At 45.2% G+C, this 25,652-nt stretch overlaps 1 protein-coding gene across 20 annotated transcripts in view; it reads right to left on the bottom strand.

Annotated features, from left to right (window-relative positions):
• Positions 1–25,652, bottom strand: part of mycbp2 (MYC binding protein 2) — a 316,135-nt gene that overhangs the window by 137,848 nt on the left and 152,635 nt on the right. For all 20 annotated transcript variants that reach the window (XM_090215106.1, XM_090215110.1, XM_090215108.1 and 17 more), the window contains exons 19-23: positions 4,406–4,487; positions 4,133–4,250; positions 3,520–3,724; positions 1,442–1,595; positions 310–482 (exon numbers count right to left, since the gene is read on the bottom strand). In XM_090215106.1, the coding sequence (XP_090071232.1) occupies positions 310–482; positions 1,442–1,595; positions 3,520–3,724; positions 4,133–4,250; positions 4,406–4,487 (732 nt within the window). The remainder of the gene's footprint in view (positions 1–309; positions 483–1,441; positions 1,596–3,519; positions 3,725–4,132; positions 4,251–4,405; positions 4,488–25,652) is intronic.

The following is a 25,652-nucleotide window of genomic DNA, read 5'->3' as shown; positions in this document are numbered from 1 at the left end:
AATTCCTAGCCAACATGGCTAAAATATGGGTTAACTAAATCGCTATGGATCATCTGCTTAATCAGGGCTTGCTTAATCAGGATCATATTCATTAGTGCACACCATAGCAAATCGTAAGAATTAATTTTGCAACGGAAAACAAAAAAAGATAACCTTATTGGACAAGTTCAGGTAGTCCCTCCCTGTTTCAGCCAAACTGCTTCCGTTTCGTTCCTAGTGAATATGACCCTGTACTTGCTACCATACGATTCCACACTAAATACCAGCAGAAACAGGTCCATAATATTAATATCATCATTGTGGTTATACCTAGTATGTGCAAGGCTCCATGGGAGCGGGTGGTGCGTGCATGGGCTCCATCGGGCAGTGCCAGCTCTGGGCTGAGGATGCTGCAGCGGGCCTCTAGGTCCGTGGCCGATGGCACACGGCCATCTGCTATAACTGCATTGTAGCACCACATCTCCTTTGACGCCGGCTGAAACCTACAGGTGAGAGGACAAGGAAGAGTTGAAAGGTCATATAGAGGGTATTAAATGATGTAAAAGAAAGTTAGTGCATTCGGAAAGTACTCAGACCCCTTCCCTTTTTTTCACATTTTGTTACATTACAGCCTTATTCTAAAATTGATTGAATAGAGCATTTTACTCATCAATCTACACACAATACCCAATAATGACAAAGTAAAAACAGGTTTTAAATATAATTTTGCAAATAAAAAAATAGAATTTACATAAGTATTCAGAGCCTTTGCTATGAGACTTGAAATTGAGCTCAGATGCATCCTGTTTCCATTTATCATCCATAGAGCTCCGAGACAGGATTGTGTTGAGGCACATATCGGGGGAAAGGTACCAACATTTCTGCAGCATTTAAGGTCCCCAATAACACAGTGGCCTCCATCATCCTAAAGCCCAGCTCTACAATTATCTGTGTTAAAGTGTGTTAAACGTTGAAAAATAAGAACCTGATCAATTATATTCTTGTATTTTTGAATCAAAGAACAAACTACCTCTCACTGTTTGATGGATAAAGTAAAAATAAATAAAGTTAAAAAAAAAAGAAGCTCCCTCCAGTACTCTTCTTTACAGAGGGAGAAAGCGCTTGTGAATATGGGTTTGAAATTGAAATTCCTGTCTGTCACATTTAAAAAGGAGATTAAGCAGGGACACCATACTCCCCATTTAGTTCATGCTAGATTCACACTATAGGGCCGACCCTAACCGTACTGATCAGGCTCTACTTTTTATTTTCACATTGTCCTTTACAGCAATTATGGTAACCAAGTTACATTTCAGCTCGGTAGAGTGAAAACGGTAATAGTGCACTATATGGAGAATAAGGTTTGCTACAAAGACGCAGCTAAACTCAGATGGGGAAAGAGGGAGGGAGACGGAGCGCTCGAGAGAGAGTGTGATAAAGATTCAAATAAATTGAGTCTGACCTCCAGATGACGTTGTAGACGGGGTCGAGACAGAGGCCGAAGCCCTGCAGGTCCTCCTGCTCGGAGTCGTTGAAGGTGCGACAGCTGCCATCTAGCTTGTTGATGAGCAGGCATTTAAAGGGAGAGGGCTCCGATACAGAGGTGGGGACTAAGCCTGGTCGTCGGACACAAAGAAGAAAGGTTCAGGCTAATGCACTATTTTTGTGCATCTAAATATTATACACTGCTCAAAAAAATAAAGGGAACACTAAAATAACACATCCTAGATCTGAATGAATGAAATATTCCTATTAAATACTTTTTTCTTTACATAGTTGAATGTGCTGACAACAAAATCACACAAAATTGATAAATGGAAATCAAATTGATCAACCCATGGAGGTCTGGATTTGGAGTCACCCTCAAAATTAAAAGTGGAAAATCACACTACAGGCTGATCCAACTTTGATGTAATGTCCTTAAAACAAGTCAAAATGAGGCTCAGTAGTGTGTGTGGCCTCCACGTGCCTGTATAACCTCCCTACAACGCCTGGGCATGCTCCTGATGAGGTGGCGGATGGTCTCCTGAGGGATCTCCTCCCAGACCTGGACTAAAGCATCCGCCAACTCCTGGACAGTCTGTGGTGCAACGTGGCATTGGTGGATGGAGCGAGACATGATGTCCCAGATGTGCTCAATTGGATTCAGGTCAGGGGAACGGGCGGGCCAGTCCATAGCATCAATGCCTTCCTCTTGCAGGAACTGCTGACACACTCCAGCCACATGAGGTCTAGCATTGTCTTGCATTAGGAGGAACCCAGGGCCAATCACACCAGCATATGGTCTCACAAGGGGTCTGAGGATCTCATCTCGGTACCTAATGGCAGTAAAGCTACCTCTGGCGATCACATGGAGCAAAGAAATGCCACCCCACACCATGACTGACCCACCGCCAAACCGGTCATGCTAGAGGATGTTGCAGGCAGCAGAACGTTCTCCACGGCGTCTCCAGACTGTCACATGTGCTCAGTGTGAACCTGCTTTCATCTGTGAAGAGCACAGGGCGCCAATGGCGAATTTGCCAAACTTGGTGTTCTCTGGCAAATGCCAAACATCCTGCACGGTGTTGGGCTGTAAGCACAACCCCCACCTGTGGAGGTCGGGCCCTCATACCACCCTCATGGAGTCTGTTTCTGACCGTTTGAGCAGACACATGCACATTTGTGGCCTGCTGGAGGTCATTTTGCAGGGCTCTGGCAGTGCTCCTCCTGCTCCTCCTTGCACAAAGGCGGAGGTAGCGGTCCTGCTGCTGGGTTGTTGCCCTCCTACGGCCTCCTCCACATCTCCTGATGTACTGGCCTGTCTCCTAATGGCGCCTCCATGCTCTGGACACTACGCTGACAGGCACAGCAAACCTTCTTGCCACATCTCGCATTGATGTGCCATCCTGGATGAGCTGCACTACCTGAGCCACTTGTGTGGGTTGTAGACTCCGTCTCATGCTACCACTAGAGTGAAAGCACCGCCAGCATTCAAAAGTGACCAAAACATCAGCCAGGAAGCATAGGAACTGAGAAGTGGTCTGTGGTCCCCACCTGCAGAACCACTCCTTAATTGGGGGTGTCTTGCTAAATGCCTATAATTTACACCTGTTGTCTATTCCATTTGCACAACAGCATGTGAAATTTACTGTCAATCAGTGTTGCTTCCTAAGTGGACAGTTTGATTTCACAGAAGTGTGATTGACTTGGAGTTACATTGTGTTGTTTAAGTGTTCCCTTTATTGTTTTGAGCAGTGTATAATATTTTGTGTAATATCTTCATAAGACATTTCCACAGAGGTTTTGAGTGAAGGCCCAATCCTACCTTGCATGGGAATCATACATTTATGTCAATGGAAGTTTTGCATGAAAGTTTGTATTCACCAAGCATCTCAGAGTAGCAGCGCTATCCTAGGATCAGGTCCCACCTGTCCATGTAATATAATCCATTAAGATCTACACTTCTAGATCAGCATTACTAATTTGAGACGCTTCATTAATGTGAGTCCTGATCTCAGGTTAAGGTTAGGACCTTAGAGCAGAAGGCTTGCAACTTACCGATGATGTCTTTGCTAGCGAAGATCTCGGAGGTAGCCAGGACGTGTGAGTTGATCAGGGCCTCGTCTATTCTCAGGAAGGTCTGGTCGCCGCTGGCCCCAATCCAAGTGGCCTTGCGGCCGTACTTGACACCGATGTTGGGCATGGGGGAGGGCTTGGCGTTCCAGTAGGGCATGTCCAGGATTGGCCGACCCAGCTGCCCTTTCTGCAGAGACAGTTATTTAATTTCAGTCCATACGTTTCAGTCATTTTAGTCATTTTGTCATGTCAGTCATCTTATTTAGAATGCCTTACAAATCACTGCATTCAATAAAAGTAGGTAAAACAACCATGATCAGACAAGAGAAGTCAGTATCCTTATTATGTGGTCCCCCACATTTCAAATACGATACAATATTCATCTCTATGCATTCAATAAAAATGTCAGCAATGGACAAAGTAACATTGTGAAGATTTGACCATTACAACAAGGTCAATAAGGAACATTTGGGATTCTGGTTTGGGGTTAGATACAATTCAATGGTTCTAGTTCATCAGGAAAACAAAGTCAGAGAAAAATGACATCTGTGTAAAAGACATTGAACCCGTAGGGGCATAAAGTTGCGTGGCGTACCGAGAAGCTGCCGAAGGTGAAGACCTGTCCGCCCATGAGGAGCACTGCCGTGTGGTTACTACCAGCTGTCACCTGGACACTCGGACCTGGGAGAGCCTGCACCAGTGTGGGAGATCCCCTACACAGACACAGAGAGAGTTAAAACCAAGCTTCATGGACAGCCTTTACCCCCAAACATCAAGGGGACTAAATGATTGTACTGCATTATAGATTAAATGTATCTCTTTATCGTCTGTTTACTAATCATGTGTGTGTGTGCGTGTCAGTGGTTACCTTGAGTTGACATCTCCGTGTCCAAGCTGGCCATGCTGACCGTAGCCAAATGTATAGACATCCCCATTCTCCAACAGCACCACTATAGGACAGGACCAGAGAAAAACCAATTTCATAACGTCATCATTATATATTAAATACCACATAATATCACTTATCGCAATGTGTTGAGTACATTCAGCATATTCAGATGCCTATCAACCTGTGAAGGTGCCCAAACATAGGCAACCATGCTTGATAGTGAATAAACTATTTTATGTAGAAATATGCTGAACAAAAATAAACGCAAACATGTAAAGTGTTGGTTCCATGTGCTGAAATAAAAGATCCCAGTCATTTTCCATACGCACAAATGGCTTCTATCTCTCAGATTTTTTCATCAAATTTGATTACATTCCTTTTAGTGAGCATTTCTCCTTCGCCAAGATAATCCATCTGGTTCTAGTTACAGCTTCTTTAGACAAAGTAGAAACTAAAAAGATGATAAAATAATAGAACCAGCCAGGTGACAGGTGAAATGATTTGCAGTATTACTAAACAAAGGCACCTGTGCATGAATTATAAAAGATAAATTGCATTAACATATTAATGACAAGATACAGTATAAAACAGACTTATTGATCAGTTGGCTCTGTTCGTTTTTTTCTGCTGTGACGCTCAGGCATCGGAGGCAGAGGCTCGAAGTCAACATCAGAATCAGATGAAGACTTATATCCAATCTTCCATCCGACTCAAACTAAATTCTGCAGCATTTGCAATGCTGTCAGTGCGTCCATTCGTTTTGGTTAGGATTGACATAGTGAACTACAAACATTGTATGTTGTATTCTGTTTCTGATTTGACTCTGAGGGGAAATTACATACATTTTCATAATAAAATAGTTAGTGTTCTAAATTCAATCAATCACTCTCATCATTCAGTTCATTGAAGTCACATGCACCATAATCAATTTATATCTGGTTTCTATCGCCATTCATCAATTGACGACAGAATAGCCTATTTTAATTGGATTGTTACTAGTTTTTGCTTAGAAGCCAGAGCAATGCTGCCCCTTATTTTTTTAAAGTGACATTTAGAAATACAGCTGCACCTCTTGAACTTTGAGAGTTATTTGACAAAGGTAAGTGTCATAGAACCTGCAGAATATTAATATTTTTCCGATACTATATAGAAGTCAAAATGTTTACCTGCTTGTGACTCTGAAGGAGGATTTGATAAAGTGATGCTCTATTCCATGCATCTGTCAATTACAGGATGCGACCATGTCTTCATGTACAATTTGACAACTGATAGGCCTCATATTATTCACAATAGGCTCTTAACTCTTATGTGTGAAATTAGTTCAGGTATAGTTTAGGCTTACTGCAACAAATTGAATGTTTTATATCCCTTATTCAATTAGTCATAGAGCTACAGTAAATAAAACAGTCCTGTAACAGCTTCTTTTTACAAAGTAAAACGTAAAAGAGAATTGTATTAACCGCAAGGCGAGGTCAAATTCTTAACATGAGCGCCAACGCTGACTTGCGACTGAGTTCTAAAATGCAGAACCTATTGCTGGAGTATATTTTGAATCTGTTAATATAACACGTTTTCTCCAAATGTATATTAGCTAGCTAAGTTAGCTATATTACGAATACAACTCATCTGCTGTCGATAGCAGGATGAATTAAGAGCACTAGTTTGGTCCAAAAAGTGGTTAGTTGAAAGCATGCTGATGGTGCATTCAGAGCTATTCAGTGGCTAGTGTTGGATTCATTGTTGTAAGTATAGAATATAAAGGAGAGGAAGAGACTGGTTTTTATGTCAGAAGTTAATGGTTCTCTGTGGAAAGACAGAGCGGCTGTGGAATGTGATGGGTGGACGGGAGGGAGTCACAGGAGTGCAATAGGTGATACGGGTGGAGAGCTTTGGACTAGACATCAAGGGGGGTTGAGGTCAGGTCACCTTAAGGGAGACAGAACGGCTTAATAATCAATCACTTTGTCATCCCATCGAACCATAAGATGTAAGGATTGGAGAGGGGCAAATAAAGTCGAGTATATATACTGGTAGTGGTGGACAGGAGGAGGGGTATCTAAAGTGGAGTATATATACTGGTAGTGGTGGAGAGGAGGAGGGGTGTCTAAAGTGGAGTATATATACTGGTAGTGGTGGACAGGAGGAGGGGTGTCTAAAGTGGAGTATATATACTGGTAGTGGTGGAGAGGAGGAGGGGTGTCTAAAGTGGAGTATATATACTGGTAGTGGTGGAGAGGAGGAGGGGTGTCTAAAGTGGAGTATATATACTGGTAGTGGTGGAGAGGAGGAGGGGTGTCTAAAGTGGAGTATATATACTGGTAGTGGTGGAGAGAAGGAGGGGTGTCTAAAGTGGAGTATATATACTGGTAGTGGTGGAGAGGAGGAGGGGTGTCTAAAGTGGAGTATATATACTGGTAGTGGTGGAGAGGAGGAGGGGTGTCTAAAGTGGAGTATATATACTGGTAGTGGTGGAGAGGAGGAGGGGTATCTAAAGTGGAGTATATATACTGGTAGTGGTGGAGAGGAGGAGGGGTGTCTAAAGTGGAGTATATATACTGGTAGTGGTGGAGAGGAGGAGGGGTGTCTAAAGTGGAGTATATATACTGGTAGTGGTGGAGAGGAGGAGGGGTGTCTAAAGTGGAGTATATATACTGGTAGTGGTGGACAGGAGGAGGGGTGTCTAAAGTGGAGTATATATACTGGTAGTGGTGGACAGGAGGAGGGGTATCTAAAGTGGAGTATATATACTGGTAGTGGTGGAGAGTCTAAAGCGGAGTATATATACTGGTAGTGGTGGAGAGGAGGAGGGGTGTCTAAAGTGGAGTATATATACTGGTAGTGGTGGAGAGGAGGAGGGGTGTCTAAAGTGGAGTATATATACTGGTAGTGGTGGAGAGGAGGAGGGGTATCTAAAGTGGAGTATATATACTGGTAGTGGTGGAGAGGAGGAGGGGTGTCTAAAGTGGAGTATATATACTGGTAGTGGTGGACAGGAGGAGGGGTATCTAAAGTGGAGTATATATACTGGTAGTGGTGGAGAGAAGGAGGGGTGTCTAAAGTGGAGTATATATACTGGTAGTGGTGGAGAGGAGGAGGGGTGTCTAAAGTGGAGTATATATACTGGTAGTGGTGGAGAGGAGGAGGGGTATCTAAAGTGGAGTATATATACTGGTAGTGGTGGAGAGTCTAAAGTGGAGTATATATACTGGTAGTGGTGGAGAGTCTAAAGTGGAGTATATATACTGGTAGTGGTGGAGAGGAGGAGGGGTATCTAAAGTGGAGTATATATACTGGTAGTGGTAGAGAGGAGGAGGGGTGTCTAAAGTGGAGTATATATACTGGTAGTGGTGGAGAGTCTAAAGTGGAGTATATATACTGGTAGTGGTGGAGAGGAGGAGGGGTGTCTAAAGTGGAGTATATATACTGGTAGTGGTGGAGAGGAGGAGGGGTGTCTAAAGTGGAGTATATATACTGGTAGTGGTAGAGAGGAGGAGGGGTATCTAAAGTGGAGTATATATACTGGTAGTGGTGGAGAGGAGGAGGGGTGTCTAAAGTGGAGTATATATACTGGTAGTGGTGGAGAGGAGGAGGGGTATCTAAAGTGGAGTATATATACTGGTAGTGGTGGACAGGAGGAGGGGTGTCTAAAGTGGAGTATATATACTGGTAGTGGTGGAGAGGAGGAGGGGTGTCTAAAGTGGAGTATATATACTGGTAGTGGTGGAGAGAAGGAGGGGTGTCTAAAGTGGAGTATATATACTGGTAGTGGTGGAGAGGAGGAGGGGTGTCTAAAGTGGAGTATATATACTGGTAGTGGTGGAGAGGAGGAGGGGTATCTAAAGTGGAGTATATATACTGGTAGTGGTGGAGAGTCTAAAGTGGAGTATATATACTGGTAGTGGTAGAGAGGAGGAGGGGTATCTAAAGTGGAGTATATATACTGGTAGTGGTGGAGAGAAGGAGGGGTATCTAAAGTGGAGTATATATACTGGTAGTGGTGGAGAGGAGGAGGGGTGTCTAAAGTGGAGTATATATACTGGTAGTGGTGGAGAGTCTAAAGTGGAGTATATATACTGGTAGTGGTGGAGAGGAGGAGGGGTGTCTAAAGTGGAGTATATATACTGGTAGTGGTGGACAGGAGGAGGGGTGTCTAAAGTGGAGTATATATACTGGTAGTGGTGGAGAGTCTAAAGTGGAGTATATATACTGGTAGTGGTAGAGAGGAGGAGGGGTGTCTAAAGTGGAGTATATATACTGGTAGTGGTGGAGAGGAGGAGGGGTGTCTAAAGTGGAGTATATATACTGGTAGTGGTGGAGAGAAGGAGGGGTGTCTAAAGTGGAGTATATATACTGGTAGTGGTGGAGAGGAGGAGGGGTGTCTAAAGTGGAGTATATATACTGGTAGTGGTGGAGAGTCTAAAGTGGAGTATATATACTGGTAGTGGTGGAGAGTCTAAAGTGGAGTATATATACTGGTAGTGGTAGAGAGGAGGAGGGGTGTCTAAAGTGGAGTATATATACTGGTAGTGGTAGAGAGGAGGAGGGGTGTCTAAAGTGGAGTATATATACTGGTAGTGGTGGAGAGGAGGAGGGGTGTCTAAAGCGGAGTATATATACTGGTAGTGGTGGAGAGGAGGAGGGGTGTCTAAAGTGGAGTATATATACTGGTAGTGGTGGAGAGGAGGAGGGGTGTCTAAAGTGGAGTATATATACTGGTAGTGGTGGAGAGGAGGAGGGGTGTCTAAAGTGGAGTATATATACTGGTAGTGGTGGAGAGAAGGAGGGGTGTCTAAAGTGGAGTATATATACTGGTAGTGGTGGAGAGGAGGAGGGGTGTCTAAAGTGGAGTATATATACTGGTAGTGGTGGAGAGTCTAAAGTGGAGTATATATACTGGTAGTGGTAGAGAGGAGGAGGGGTGTCTAAAGTGGAGTATATATACTGGTAGTGGTGGAGAGGAGGAGGGGTGTCTAAAGTGGAGTATATATACTGGTAGTGGTAGAGAGAAGGAGGGGTGTCTAAAGTGGAGTATATATACTGGTAGTGGTGGAGAGGAGGAGGGGTGTCTAAAGTGGAGTATATATACTGGTAGTGGTGGACAGGAGGAGGGGTATCTAAAGTGGAGTATATATACTGGTAGTGGTGGACAGGAGGAGGGGTATCTAAAGTGGAGTATATATACTGGTAGTGGTGGAGAGGAGGAGGGGTGTCTAAAGTGGAGTATATATACTGGTAGTGGTGGAGAGGAGGAGGGGTGTCTAAAGTGGAGTATATATACTGGTAGTGGTAGAGAGGAGGAGGGGTATCTAAAGTGGAGTATATATACTGGTAGTGGTGGAGAGGAGGAGGGGTGTCTAAAGTGGAGTATATATACTGGTAGTGGTGGAGAGGAGGAGGGGTATCTAAAGTGGAGTATATATACTGGTAGTGGTGGAGAGGAGGAGGGGTGTCTAAAGTGGAGTATATATACTGGTAGTGGTGGACAGGAGGAGGGGTATCTAAAGTGGAGTATATATACTGGTAGTGGTGGAGAGAAGGAGGGGTATCTAAAGTGGAGTATATATACTGGTAGTGGTAGAGAGGAGGAGGGGTATCTAAAGTGGAGTATATATACTGGTAGTGGTAGAGAGGAGGAGGGGTGTCTAAAGTGGAGTATATATACTGGTAGTGGTGGAGAGAAGGAGGGGTGTCTAAAGTGGAGTATATATACTGGTAGTGGTGGAGAGGAGGAGGGGTATCTAAAGTGGAGTATATATACTGGTAGTGGTGGAGAGGAGGAGGGGTGTCTAAAGTGGAGTATATATACTGGTAGTGGTGGAGAGGAGGAGGGGTGTCTAAAGTGGAGTATATATACTGGTAGTGGTAGAGAGAAGGAGGGGTGTCTAAAGTGGAGTATATATACTGGTAGTGGTGGAGAGTCTAAAGTGGAGTATATATACTGGTAGTGGTGGAGAGTCTAAAGTGGAGTATATATACTGGTAGTGGTGGAGAGTCTAAAGTGGAGTATATATACTGGTAGTGGTGGAGAGGAGGAGGGGTGTCTAAAGTGGAGTATATATACTGGTAGTGGTAGAGAGGAGGAGGGGTGTCTAAAGTGGAGTATATATAGTGGTAGTGGTGGAGAGGAGGAGGGGTGTCTAAAGTGGAGTATATATACTGGTAGTGGTGGAGAGGAGGAGGGGTGTCTAAAGTGGAGTATATATACTGGTAGTGGTGGAGAGTCTAAAGTGGAGTATATATACTGGTAGTGGTGGAGAGAAGGAGGGGTGTCTAAAGTGGAGTATATATACTGGTAGTGGTGGAGAGGAGGAGGGGTGTCTAAAGTGGAGTATATATACTGGTAGTGGTGGAGAGGAGGAGGGGTGTCTAAAGTGGAGTATATATACTGGTAGTGGTGGAGAGAAGGAGGGGTGTCTAAAGTGGAGTATATATACTGGTAGTGGTGGAGAGGAGGAGGGGTGTCTAAAGTGGAGTATATATACTGGTAGTGGTGGAGAGGAGGAGGGGTATCTAAAGTGGAGTATATATAGTGGTAGTGGTGGAGAGGAGGAGGGGTATCTAAAGTGGAGTATATATAGTGGTAGTGGTGGAGAGGAGGAGGGGTGTCTAAAGTGGAGTATATATACTGGTAGTGGTGGAGAGGAGGAGGGGTGTCTAAAGCGGAGTATATATACTGGTAGTGGTGGAGAGGAGGAGGGGTGTCTAAAGTGGAGTATATATACTGGTAGTGGTAGAGAGGAGGAGGGGTGTCTAAAGTGGAGTATATATACTGGTAGTGGTGGAGAGGAGGAGGGGTGTCTAAAGTGGAGTATATATACTGGTAGTGGTGGAGAGGAGGAGGGGTGTCTAAAGTGGAGTATATATACTGGTAGTGGTGGAGAGGAGGAGGGGTGTCTAAAGTGGAGTATATATACTGGTAGTGGTGGAGAGGAGGAGGGGTATCTAAAGTGGAGTATATATACTGGTAGTGGTGGAGAGGAGGAGGGGTGTCTAAAGTGGAGTATATATACTGGTAGTGGTGGACAGGAGGAGGGGTATCTAAAGTGGAGTATATATACTGGTAGTGGTGGAGAGAAGGAGGGGTGTCTAAAGTGGAGTATATATACTGGTAGTGGTGGAGAGGAGGAGGGGTGTCTAAAGTGGAGTATATATACTGGTAGTGGTGGAGAGGAGGAGGGGTATCTAAAGTGGAGTATATATACTGGTAGTGGTGGAGAGTCTAAAGTGGAGTATATATACTGGTAGTGGTGGAGAGTCTAAAGTGGAGTATATATACTGGTAGTGGTGGAGAGGAGGAGGGGTATCTAAAGTGGAGTATATATACTGGTAGTGGTAGAGAGGAGGAGGGGTGTCTAAAGTGGAGTATATATACTGGTAGTGGTGGAGAGTCTAAAGTGGAGTATATATACTGGTAGTGGTGGAGAGGAGGAGGGGTGTCTAAAGTGGAGTATATATACTGGTAGTGGTGGAGAGGAGGAGGGGTGTCTAAAGTGGAGTATATATACTGGTAGTGGTAGAGAGGAGGAGGGGTATCTAAAGTGGAGTATATATACTGGTAGTGGTGGAGAGGAGGAGGGGTGTCTAAAGTGGAGTATATATACTGGTAGTGGTGGAGAGGAGGAGGGGTATCTAAAGTGGAGTATATATACTGGTAGTGGTGGACAGGAGGAGGGGTGTCTAAAGTGGAGTATATATACTGGTAGTGGTGGAGAGGAGGAGGGGTGTCTAAAGTGGAGTATATATACTGGTAGTGGTGGAGAGAAGGAGGGGTGTCTAAAGTGGAGTATATATACTGGTAGTGGTGGAGAGGAGGAGGGGTGTCTAAAGTGGAGTATATATACTGGTAGTGGTGGAGAGGAGGAGGGGTATCTAAAGTGGAGTATATATACTGGTAGTGGTGGAGAGTCTAAAGTGGAGTATATATACTGGTAGTGGTAGAGAGGAGGAGGGGTATCTAAAGTGGAGTATATATACTGGTAGTGGTGGAGAGAAGGAGGGGTATCTAAAGTGGAGTATATATACTGGTAGTGGTGGAGAGGAGGAGGGGTGTCTAAAGTGGAGTATATATACTGGTAGTGGTGGAGAGTCTAAAGTGGAGTATATATACTGGTAGTGGTGGAGAGGAGGAGGGGTGTCTAAAGTGGAGTATATATACTGGTAGTGGTGGACAGGAGGAGGGGTGTCTAAAGTGGAGTATATATACTGGTAGTGGTGGAGAGTCTAAAGTGGAGTATATATACTGGTAGTGGTAGAGAGGAGGAGGGGTGTCTAAAGTGGAGTATATATACTGGTAGTGGTGGAGAGGAGGAGGGGTGTCTAAAGTGGAGTATATATACTGGTAGTGGTGGAGAGAAGGAGGGGTGTCTAAAGTGGAGTATATATACTGGTAGTGGTGGAGAGGAGGAGGGGTGTCTAAAGTGGAGTATATATACTGGTAGTGGTGGAGAGTCTAAAGTGGAGTATATATACTGGTAGTGGTGGAGAGTCTAAAGTGGAGTATATATACTGGTAGTGGTAGAGAGGAGGAGGGGTGTCTAAAGTGGAGTATATATACTGGTAGTGGTAGAGAGGAGGAGGGGTGTCTAAAGTGGAGTATATATACTGGTAGTGGTGGAGAGGAGGAGGGGTGTCTAAAGCGGAGTATATATACTGGTAGTGGTGGAGAGGAGGAGGGGTGTCTAAAGTGGAGTATATATACTGGTAGTGGTGGAGAGGAGGAGGGGTGTCTAAAGTGGAGTATATATACTGGTAGTGGTGGAGAGGAGGAGGGGTGTCTAAAGTGGAGTATATATACTGGTAGTGGTGGAGAGAAGGAGGGGTGTCTAAAGTGGAGTATATATACTGGTAGTGGTGGAGAGGAGGAGGGGTGTCTAAAGTGGAGTATATATACTGGTAGTGGTGGAGAGTCTAAAGTGGAGTATATATACTGGTAGTGGTAGAGAGGAGGAGGGGTGTCTAAAGTGGAGTATATATACTGGTAGTGGTGGAGAGGAGGAGGGGTGTCTAAAGTGGAGTATATATACTGGTAGTGGTAGAGAGAAGGAGGGGTGTCTAAAGTGGAGTATATATACTGGTAGTGGTGGAGAGGAGGAGGGGTGTCTAAAGTGGAGTATATATACTGGTAGTGGTGGACAGGAGGAGGGGTATCTAAAGTGGAGTATATATACTGGTAGTGGTGGAGAGGAGGAGGGGTGTCTAAAGTGGAGTATATATACTGGTAGTGGTGGAGAGGAGGAGGGGTGTCTAAAGTGGAGTATATATACTGGTAGTGGTAGAGAGGAGGAGGGGTATCTAAAGTGGAGTATATATACTGGTAGTGGTAGAGAGAAGGAGGGGTATCTAAAGTGGAGTATATATACTGGTAGTGGTGGAGAGGAGGAGGGGTATCTAAAGTGGAGTATATATACTGGTAGTGGTGGAGAGGAGGAGGGGTGTCTAAAGTGGAGTATATATACTGGTAGTGGTGGACAGGAGGAGGGGTATCTAAAGTGGAGTATATATACTGGTAGTGGTGGAGAGAAGGAGGGGTATCTAAAGTGGAGTATATATACTGGTAGTGGTAGAGAGGAGGAGGGGTATCTAAAGTGGAGTATATATACTGGTAGTGGTAGAGAGGAGGAGGGGTGTCTAAAGTGGAGTATATATACTGGTAGTGGTGGAGAGAAGGAGGGGTGTCTAAAGTGGAGTATATATACTGGTAGTGGTGGAGAGGAGGAGGGGTATCTAAAGTGGAGTATATATACTGGTAGTGGTGGAGAGGAGGAGGGGTGTCTAAAGTGGAGTATATATACTGGTAGTGGTGGAGAGGAGGAGGGGTGTCTAAAGTGGAGTATATATACTGGTAGTGGTAGAGAGAAGGAGGGGTGTCTAAAGTGGAGTATATATACTGGTAGTGGTGGAGAGTCTAAAGTGGAGTATATATACTGGTAGTGGTGGAGAGTCTAAAGTGGAGTATATATACTGGTAGTGGTGGAGAGTCTAAAGTGGAGTATATATACTGGTAGTGGTGGAGAGGAGGAGGGGTGTCTAAAGTGGAGTATATATACTGGTAGTGGTAGAGAGGAGGAGGGGTGTCTAAAGTGGAGTATATATAGTGGTAGTGGTGGAGAGGAGGAGGGGTGTCTAAAGTGGAGTATATATACTGGTAGTGGTGGAGAGGAGGAGGGGTGTCTAAAGTGGAGTATATATACTGGTAGTGGTGGAGAGTCTAAAGTGGAGTATATATACTGGTAGTGGTGGAGAGAAGGAGGGGTGTCTAAAGTGGAGTATATATACTGGTAGTGGTGGAGAGGAGGAGGGGTGTCTAAAGTGGAGTATATATACTGGTAGTGGTGGAGAGGAGGAGGGGTGTCTAAAGTGGAGTATATATACTGGTAGTGGTGGAGAGAAGGAGGGGTGTCTAAAGTGGAGTATATATACTGGTAGTGGTGGAGAGGAGGAGGGGTGTCTAAAGTGGAGTATATATACTGGTAGTGGTGGAGAGGAGGAGGGGTATCTAAAGTGGAGTATATATAGTGGTAGTGGTGGAGAGGAGGAGGGGTATCTAAAGTGGAGTATATATAGTGGTAGTGGTGGAGAGGAGGAGGGGTGTCTAAAGTGGAGTATATATACTGGTAGTGGTGGAGAGGAGGAGGGGTGTCTAAAGCGGAGTATATATACTGGTAGTGGTGGAGAGGAGGAGGGGTGTCTAAAGTGGAGTATATATACTGGTAGTGGTAGAGAGGAGGAGGGGTGTCTAAAGTGGAGTATATATACTGGTAGTGGTGGAGAGGAGGAGGGGTGTCTAAAGTGGAGTATATATACTGGTAGTGGTGGAGAGGAGGAGGGGTGTCTAAAGTGGAGTATATATACTGGTAGTGGTGGAGAGGAGGAGGGGTATCTAAAGTGGAGTATATATAGTGGTAGTGGTGGAGAGGAGGAGGGGTATCTAAAGTGGAGTATATATAGTGGTAGTGGTGGAGAGGAGGAGGGGTGTCTAAAGTGGAGTATATATACTGGTAGTGGTGGAGAGGAGGAGGGGTGTCTAAAGTGGAGTATATATACTGGTAGTGGTGGAGAGGAGGAGGGGTGTCTAAAGTGGAGTATATATACTGGTAGTGGTGGAGAGGAGGAGGGGTGTCTAAAGCGGAGTATATATACTGGTAGTGGTGGAGAGGAGGAGGGGTGTCTAAAGTGGAGTATATATACTGGTAGTGGTGGAGAGGAGGAGGGGTATCTAAAGTGGAGTATATATACTGGTAGTGGTGGAGAGGAGGAGGGGTATCTAAAGTGGAGTATATATACTGGTAGTGGTGGAGAGGAGGAGGGGTGTCTAAAGTGGAGTATATATACTGGTAGTGGTGGAGAGGAGGAGGGGTGTCTAAAGTGGAGTATATATACTGGTAGTGGTAGAGAGGAGGAGGGGTGTCTAAAGTGGAGTATATATACTGGTAGTGGTGGAGAGGAGGAGGGGTGTCTAAAGTGGAGTATATATACTGGTAGTGGTGGAGAGGAGGAGGGGTGTCTAAAGTGGAGTATATATACTGGTAGTGGTGGAGAGGAGGAGGGGTATCTAAAGTGGAGTATATATACTGGTAGTGGTGGAGAGTCTAAAGTGGAGTATATATACTGGTAGTGGTGGAGAGTCTAAAGTGGAGTATATATACTGGTAGTGGTGGAGAGGAGGAGGGGTGTCTAAAGTGGAGTATATATACTGGTAGTGGTGGAGAGGAGGAGGGGTGTCTAAAGTGGAGTATATATACTGGTAGTGGTGGAGAGTCTAAAGTGGAGTATATATACTGGTAGTGGTGGAGAGGAGGAGGGGTATCTAAAGTGGAGTATATATACTGGTAGTGGTGGAGAGGAGGAGGGGTGTCTAAAGTGGAGTATATATACTGGTAGTGGTGGAGAGGAGGAGGGGTGTCTAAAGTGGAGTATATATACTGGTAGTGGTGGAGAGTCTAAAGTGGAGTATATATACTGGTAGTGGTGGAGAGTCTAAAGTGGAGTATATATACTGGTAGTGGTGGAGAGAAGGAGGGGTGTCTAAAGTGGAGTATATATACTGGTAGTGGTGGACAGGAGGAGGGGTATCTAAAGTGGAGTATATATACTGGTAGTGGTGGACAGGAGGAGGGGTATCTAAAGTGGAGTATATATACTGGTAGTGGTAGAGAGGAGGAGGGGTGTCTAAAGTGGAGTATATATACTGGTAGTGGTGGAGAGGAGGAGGGGTGTCTAAAGTGGAGTATATATACTGGTAGTGGTGGAGAGGAGGAGGGGTGTCTAAAGTGGAGTATATATACTGGTAGTGGTGGAGAGGAGGAGGGGTGTCTAAAGTGGAGTATATATACTGGTAGTGGTGGAGAGGAGGAGGGGTGTCTAAAGTGGAGTATATATACTGGTAGTGGTGGAGAGAAGGAGGGGTATCTAAAGTGGAGTATATATACTGGTAGTGGTGGAGAGGAGGAGGGGTGTCTAAAGTGGAGTATATATACTGGTAGTGGTGGAGAGGAGGAGGGGTATCTAAAGTGGAGTATATATACTGGTAGTGGTGGAGAGGAGGAGGGGTGTCTAAAGTGGAGTATATATACTGGTAGTGGTGGAGAGGAGGAGGGGTATCTAAAGTGGAGTATATATACTGGTAGTGGTGGAGAGGAGGAGGGGTGTCTAAAGTGGAGTATATATACTGGTAGTGGTGGAGAGGAGGAGGGGTGTCTAAAGTGGAGTATATATACTGGTAGTGGTGGAGAGGAGGAGGGGTGTCTAAAGTGGAGTATATATACTGGTAGTGGTGGAGAGGAGGAGGGGTGTCTAAAGTGGAGTATATATACTGGTAGTGGTGGAGAGGAGGAGGGGTGTCTAAAGTGGAGTATATATACTGGTAGTGGTGGAGAGGAGGAGGGGTGTCTAAAGTGGAGTATATATACTGGTAGTGGTGGAGAGTCTAAAGTGGAGTATATATACTGGTAGTGGTGGACAGGAGGAGGGGTATCTAAAGTGGAGTATATATACTGGTAGTGGTGGAGAGGAGGAGGGGTGTCTAAAGTGGAGTATATATACTGGTAGTGGTGGAGAGGAGGAGGGGTATCTAAAGTGGAGTATATATACTGGTAGTGGTGGAGAGTCTAAAGTGGAGTATATATACTGGTAGTGGTGGAGAGGAGGAGGGGTGTCTAAAGTGGAGTATATATACTGGTAGTGGTGGAGAGTCTAAAGTGGAGTATATATACTGGTAGTGGTGGAGAGGAGGAGGGGTATCTAAAGTGGAGTATATATACTGGTAGTGGTAGAGAGGAGGAGGGGTATCTAAAGTGGAGTATATATACTGGTAGTGGTAGAGAGGAGGAGGGGTGTCTAAAGTGGAGTATATATACTGGTAGTGGTGGAGAGAAGGAGGGGTGTCTAAAGTGGAGTATATATACTGGTAGTGGTGGAGAGGAGGAGGGGTATCTAAAGTGGAGTATATATACTGGTAGTGGTAGAGAGGAGGAGGGGTGTCTAAAGTGGAGTATATATACTGGTAGTGGTGGAGAGGAGGAGGGGTGTCTAAAGTGGAGTATATATACTGGTAGTGGTGGAGAGGAGGAGGGGTATCTAAAGTGGAGTACATATACTGGTAGTGGTAGAGAGGAGGAGGGGTGTCTAAAGTGGAGTATATATACTGGTAGTGGTGCAGAGGAGGAGGGGTGTCTAAAGTGGAGTATATATACTGGTAGTGGTGGAGAGGAGGAGGGGTGTCTAAAGTGGAGTATATATACTGGTAGTGGTGGAGAGGAGGAGGGGTATCTAAAGTGGAGTATATATACTGGTAGTGGTGGAGAGAAGGAGGGGTGTCTAAAGTGGAGTATATATACTGGTAGTGGTAGAGAGGAAGAGGGGTGTCTAAAGTGGAGTATATATACTGGTAGTGGTGGAGAGGAGGAGGGGTATCTAAAGTGGAGTATATATACTGGTAGTGGTGGAGAGGAGGAGGGGTGTCTAAAGTGGAGTATATATACTGGTAGTGGTGGAGAGGAGGAGGGGTGTCTAAAGTGGAGTATATATACTGGTAGTGGTGGAGAGGAGGAGGGGTGTCTAAAGTGGAGTATATATACTGGTAGTGGTGGAGAGAAGGAGGGGTGTCTAAAGTGGAGTATATATACTGGTAGTGGTGGAGAGGAGGAGGGGTGTCTAAAGTGGAGTATATATACTGGTAGTGGTGGAGAGGAGGAGGGGTATCTAAAGTGGAGTATATATACTGGTAGTGGTGGAGAGGAGGAGGGGTGTCTAAAGTGGAGTATATATACTGGTAGTGGTGGAGAGTCTAAAGTGGAGTATATATACTGGTAGTGGTGGAGAGAAGGAGGGGTGTCTAAAGTGGAGTATATATACTGGTAGTGGTAGAGAGGAGGAGGGGTGTCTAAAGTGGAGTATATATACTGGTAGTGGTGGAGAGGAGGAGGGGTGTCTAAAGTGGAGTATATATACTGGTAGTGGTGGAGAGGAGGAGGGGTGTCTAAAGTGGAGTATATATACTGGTAGTGGTGGAGAGGAGGAGGGGTATCTAAAGTGGAGTATATATACTGGTAGTGGTAGAGAGGAGGAGGGGTGTCTAAAGTGGAGTATATATACTGGTAGTGGTGGAGAGGAGGAGGGGTGTCTAAAGTGGAGTATATATACTGGTAGTGGTGGAGAGGAGGAGGGGTGTCTAAAGTGGAGTATATATACTGGTAGTGGTAGAGAGGAGGAGGGGTATCTAAAGTGGAGTATATATACTGGTAGTGGTAGAGAGGAGGAGGGGTGTCTAAAGTGGAGTATATATACTGGTAGTGGTGGAGAGGAGGAGGGGTGTCTAAAGTGGAGTATATATACTGGTAGTGGTGGAGAGGAGGAGGGGTGTCTAAAGTGGAGTATATATACTGGTAGTGGTGCAGAGGAGGAGGGGTGTCTAAAGTGGAGTATATATACTGGTAGTGGTAGAGAGGAGGAGGGGTATCTAAAGTGGAGTATATATACTGGTAGTGGTAGAGAGGAGGAGGGGTGTCTAAAGTGGAGTATATATACTGGTAGTGGTGGAGAGGAGGAGGGGTGTCTAAAGTGGAGTATATATACTGGTAGTGGTGGAGAGAAGGAGGGGTGTCTAAAGTGGAGTATATATACTGGTAGTGGTGGAGAGGAGGAGGGGTGTCTAAAGTGGAGTATATATACTGGTAGTGGTGGAGAGGAGGAGGGGTATCTAAAGTGGAGTATATATACTGGTAGTGGTGGAGAGGAGGAGGGGTGTCTAAAGTGGAGTATATATACTGGTAGTGGTGGAGAGAAGGAGGGGTGTCTAAAGTGGAGTATATATACTGGTAGTGGTAGAGAGGAGGAGGGGTGTCTAAAGTGGAGTATATATACTGGTAGTGGTGGAGAGGAGGAGGGGTATCTAAAGTGGAGTATATATACTGGTAGTGGTGGAGAGTCTAAAGTGGAGTATATATACTGGTAGTGGTGGAGAGGAGGAGGGGTGTCTAAAGTGGAGTATATATACTGGTAGTGGTGGAGAGGAGGAGGGGTATCTAAAGTGGAGTATATATACTGGTAGTGGTGGAGAGAAGGAGGGGTGTCTAAAGTGGAGTATATATACTGGTAGTCGTGGAGAGGAGGAGGGGTGTCTAAAGTGGAGTATATATACTGGTAGTGGTGGAGAGTCTAAAGTGGAGTACATATACTGGTAGTGGTAGAGAGGAGGAGGGGTGTCTAAAGTGGAGTATATATACTGGTAGTGGTGGAGAGGAGGAGAGGTGTCTAAAGTGGAGTATATATACTGGTAGTGGTGGAGAGTCTAAAGTGGAGTACATATACTGGTAGTGGTAGAGAGGAGGAGGGGTGTCTAAAGTGGAGTATATATACTGGTAGTGGTGGAGAGGAGGAGGGGTGTCTAAAGTGGAGTATATATACTGGTAGTGGTGGAGAGGAGGAGGGGTGTCTAAAGTGGAGTATATATACTGGTAGTGGTGGAGAGGAGGAGGGGTGTCTAAAGTGGAGTATATATACTGGTAGTGGTGGAGAGGAGGAGGGGTGTCTAAAGTGGAGTATATATACTGGTAGTGGTGGAGAGAAGGAGGGGTGTCTAAAGTGGAGTATATATACTGGTAGTGGTGGAGAGGAGGAGGGGTGTCTAAAGTGGAGTATATATACTGGTAGTGGTGGAGAGGAGGAGGGGTGTCTAAAGTGGAGTATATATACTGGTAGTGGTGGAGAGGAGGAGGGGTGTCTAAAGTGGAGTATATATACTGGTAGTGGTGGACAGGAGGAGGGGTGTCTAAAGTGGAGTATATATACTGGTAGTGGTAGAGAGGAGGAGGGGTGTCTAAAGTGGAGTATATATACTGGTAGTGGTGGAGAGGAGGAGGGGTATCTAAAGTGGAGTATATATACTGGTAGTGGTGGAGAGTCTAAAGTGGAGTATATATACTGGTAGTGGTGGAGAGAAGGAGGGGTATCTAAAGTGGAGTATATATACTGGTAGTGGTGGAGAGGAGGAGGGGTGTCTAAAGTGGAGTATATATACTGGTAGTGGTGGACAGGAGGAGGGGTGTCTAAAGTGGAGTATATATACTGGTAGTGGTGGAGAGTCTAAAGTGGAGTATATATACTGGTAGTGGTGGAGAGAAGGAGGGGTATCTAAAGTGGAGTATATATACTGGTAGCGGTGGAGAGGAGGAGGGGTGTCTAAAGTGGAGTATATATACTGGTAGTGGTGGAGAGTCTAAAGTGGAGTATATATACTGGTAGTGGTGGAGAGGAGGAGGGGTGTCTAAAGTGGAGTATATATACTGGTAGTGGTGGAGAGGAGGAGGGGTATCTAAAGTGGAGTATATATACTGGTAGTGGTGGAGAGGAGGAGGGGTGTCTAAAGTGGAGTATATATACTGGTAGTGGTGGAGAGGAGGAGGGGTGTCTAAAGTGGAGTATATATACTGGTAGTGGTGGAGAGAAGGAGGGGTGTCTAAAGTGGAGTATATATACTGGTAGTGGTGGAGAGGAGGAGGGGTGTCTAAAGTGGAGTATATATACTGGTAGTGGTGGAGAGGAGGAGGGGTGTCTAAAGTGGAGTATATATACTGGTAGTGGTGGAGAGGAGGAGGGGTGTCTAAAGTGGAGTATATATACTGGTAGTGGTGGAGAGTCTAAAGTGGAGTATATATACTGGTAGTGGTGGAGAGTCTAAAGTGGAGTATATATACTGGTAGTGGTGGAGAGAAGGAGGGGTGTCTAAAGTGGAGTATATATACTGGTAGTGGTGGAGAGTCTAAAGTGGAGTATATATACTGGTAGTGGTGGAGAGTCTAAAGTGGAGTATATATACTGGTAGTGGTGGAGAGGAGGAGGGGTGTCTAAAGTGGAGTATATATACTGGTAGTGGTGGAGAGGAGGAGAGGTGTCTAAAGTGGAGTATATATACTGGTAGTGGTGGAGAGTCTAAAGTGGAGTATATATACTGGTAGTGGTGGAGAGGAGGAGGGGTATCTAAAGTGGAGTATATATACTGGTAGTGGTGGAGAGGAGGAGGGGTGTCTAAAGTGGAGTATATATACTGGTAGTGGTGGAGAGGAGGAGGGGTGTCTAAAGTGGAGTATATATACTGGTAGTGGTGGAGAGGAGGAGGGGTGTCTAAAGTGGAGTATATATACTGGTAGTGGTGGAGAGGAGGAGGGGTATCTAAAGTGGAGTATATATACTGGTAGTGGTGGAGAGGAGGAGGGGTGTCTAAAGTGGAGTATATATACTGGTAGTGGTGGAGAGGAGGAGGGGTGTCTAAAGTGGAGTATATATACTGGTAGTGGTGGAGAGGAGGAGGGGTGTCTAAAGTGGAGTATATATACTGGTAGTGGTGGAGAGTCTAAAGTGGAGTATATATACTGGTAGTGGTGGAGAGGAGGGGTATCTAAAGTGGAGTATATATACTGGTAGTGGTGGAGAGGAGGAGGGGTATCTAAAGTGGAGTATATATACTGGTAGTGGTGGAGAGGAGGAGGGGTGTCTAAAGTGGAGTATATATACTGGTAGTGGTGGAGAGGAGGAGGGGTATCTAAAGTGGAGTATAAATACTGGTAGTGGTAGAGAGGAGAAGGGGTATCTAAAGTGGAGTATATATACTGGTAGTGGTGGAGAGGAGGAGGGGTGTCTAAAGTGGAGTATATATACTGGTAGTGGTAGAGAGGAGGAGGGGTATCTAAAGTGGAGTATATATACTGGTAGTGGTGGAGAGGAGGAGGGGTATCTAAAGTGGAGTATATATACTGGTAGTGGTAGAGAGGAGAAGGGGTATCTAAAGTGGAGTATATATACTGGTAGTGGTGGAGAGGAGGAGGGGTGTCTAAAGTGGAGTATATATACTGGTAGTGGTGGAGAGGAGGAGGGGTGTCTAAAGTGGAGTATATATACTGGTAGTGGTGGAGAGGAGGAGGGGTATCTAAAGTGGAGTATATATACTGGTAGTGGTGGAGAGGAGGAGGGGTGTCTAAAGTGGAGTATATATACTGGTAGTGGTGGAGAGGAGGAGGGGTGTCTAAAGTGGAGTATATATACTGGTAGTGGTGGAGAGGAGGAGGGGTGTCTAAAGTGGAGTATATATACTGGTAGTGGTGGAGAGAAGGAGGGGTATCTAAAGTGGAGTATATATACTGGTAGTGGTAGAGAGGAGGAGGGGTGTCTAAAGTGGAGTATATATACTGGTAGTGGTGGAGAGGAGGAGGGGTATCTAAAGTGGAGTATATATACTGGTAGTGGTGGAGAGGAGGAGGGGTGTCTAAAGTGGAGTATATATACTGGTAGTGGTGGAGAGGAGGAGGGGTGTCTAAAGTGGAGTATATATACTGGTAGTGGTGGAGAGAAGGAGGGGTATCTAAAGTGGAGTATATATACTGGTAGTGGTAGAGAGGAGGAGGGGTGTCTAAAGTGGAGTATATATACTGGTAGTGGTGGAGAGGAGGAGGGGTATCTAAAGTGGAGTATATATACTGGTAGTGGTAGAGAGGAGGAGGGGTGTCTAAAGTGGAGTATATATACTGGTAGTGGTGGAGAGAAGGAGGGGTATCTAAAGTGGAGTATATATACTGGTAGTGGTAGAGAGGAGGAGGGGTGTCCAAAGTGGAGTATATATACTGGTAGTGGTGGAGAGAAGGAGGGGGATCTAAAGTGGAGTATATATACTGGTAGTGGTGGAGAGGAGGAGGGGTGTCTAAAGTGGAGTATATATACTGGTAGTGGTGGACAGGAGGAGGGGTATCTAAAGTGGAGTATGTATACTGGTAGTGGTGGAGAGTCTAAAGTGGAGTATATATACTGGTAGTGGAGGAGAGTCTAAAGTGGAGTATAAATACTGGTAGTGGTGGAGAGTCTAAAGTGGAGTATATATACTGGTAGTGGTGGAGAGTCTAAAGTGGAGTATATATACTGGTAGTGGTGGAGAGTCTAAAGTGGAGTATATATACTGGTAGTGGTGGAGAGTCTAAAGTGGAGTATATATACTGGTAGTGGTGGAGAGTCTAAAGTGGAGTATATATACTGGTAGTGGTGGAGAGAAGGAGGGGTGTCTAAAGTGGAGTATATATACTGGTAGTGGTGGAGAGGAGGAGGGGTGTCTAAAGTGGAGTATATATACTGGTAGTGGTAGAGAGGAGGAGGGGTGTCTAAAGTGGAGTATATATACTGGTAGTGGTGGAGAGGAGGAGGGGTGTCTAAAGTGGAGTATATATACTGGTAGTGGTGGAGAGGAGGAGGGGTATCTAAAGTGGAGTATATATACTGGTAGTGGTGGAGAGGAGGAGGGGTGTCTAAAGTGGAGTATATATACTGGTAGTGGTGGAGAGTCTAAAGTGGAGTATATATACTGGTAGTGGTAGAGAGGAGGAGGGGTGTCTAAAGTGGAGTATATATACTGGTAGTGGTGGAGAGGAGGAGGGGTATCTAAAGTGGAGTATATATACTGGTAGTGGTAGAGAGGAGGAGGGGTATCTAAAGTGGAGTATATATACTGGTAGTGGTGGACAGGAGGAGGGGTATCTAAAGTGGAGTATATATACTGGTAGTGGTGGACAGGAGGAGGGGTGTCTAAAGTGGAGTATATATACTGGTAGTGGTGGAGAGGAGGAGGGGTATCTAAAGTGGAGTATATATACTGGTAGTGGTAGAGAGGAGGAGGGGTATCTAAAGTGGAGTATATATACTGGTAGTGGTGGAGAGAAGGAGGGGTATCTAAAGTGGAGTATATATACTGGTAGTGGTGGAGAGGAGGAGGGGTGTCTAAAGTGGAGTATATATACTGGTAGTGGTGGAGAGGAGGAGGGGTGTCTAAAGTGGAGTATATATACTGGTAGTGGTGGAGAGTCTAAAGTGGAGTATATATACTGGTAGTGGTAGAGAGGAGGAGGGGTATCTAAAGTGGAGTATATATACTGGTAGTGGTGGAGAGGAGGAGGGGTGTCTAAAGTGGAGTATATATACTGGTAGTGGTAGAGAGGAGGAGGGGTATCTAAAGTGGAGTATATATACTGGTAGTGGTGGAGAGGAGGAGGGGTGTCTAAAGTGGAGTATATATACTGGTAGTGGTGGAGAGGAGGAGGGGTATCTAAAGTGGAGTATATATACTGGTAGTGGTGGAGAGGAGGAGGGGTGTCTAAAGTGGAGTATATATACTGGTAGTGGTGGAGAGGAGGAGGGGTGTCTAAAGTGGAGTATATATACTGGTAGTGGTGGAGAGAAGGAGGGGTATCTAAAGTGGAGTATATATACTGGTAGTGGTAGAGAGGAGGAGGGGTGTCTAAAGTGGAGTATATATACTGGTAGTGGTAGAGAGGAGGAGGGGTGTCTAAAGTGGAGTATATATACTGGTAGTGGTGGAGAGGAGGAGGGGTGTCTAAAGTGGAGTATATATACTGGTAGTCGTGGAGAGGAGGAGGGGTGTCTAAAGTGGAGTATATATACTGGTAGTGGTGGAGAGGAGGAGGGGTATCTAAAGTGGAGTATATATACTGGTAGTGGTGGAGAGGAGGAGGGGTGTCTAAAGTGGAGTATATGTACTGGTGGTGGTGGACAGGAGGAGGGGTATCTAAAGTGGAGTATATATACTGGTAGTGGTGGAGAGGAGGAGGGGTGTCTAAAGTGGAGTATATATACTGGTAGTGGTGGAGAGGAGGAGGGGTGTCTAAAGTGGAGTATATATACTGGTAGTGGTGGAGAGGAGGAGGGGTGTCTAAAGTGGAGTATATATACTGGT

The sequence above is a fragment of the Oncorhynchus mykiss genome, chromosome 22 (genome assembly GCF_057628025.1).
Source record: "Oncorhynchus mykiss isolate SJ-2025 chromosome 22, ASM5762802v1, whole genome shotgun sequence".
Taxonomy (NCBI): Eukaryota; Metazoa; Chordata; class Actinopteri; order Salmoniformes; family Salmonidae; genus Oncorhynchus; species Oncorhynchus mykiss.
This window is presented reverse-complemented; position numbering and strand designations above follow the sequence as displayed.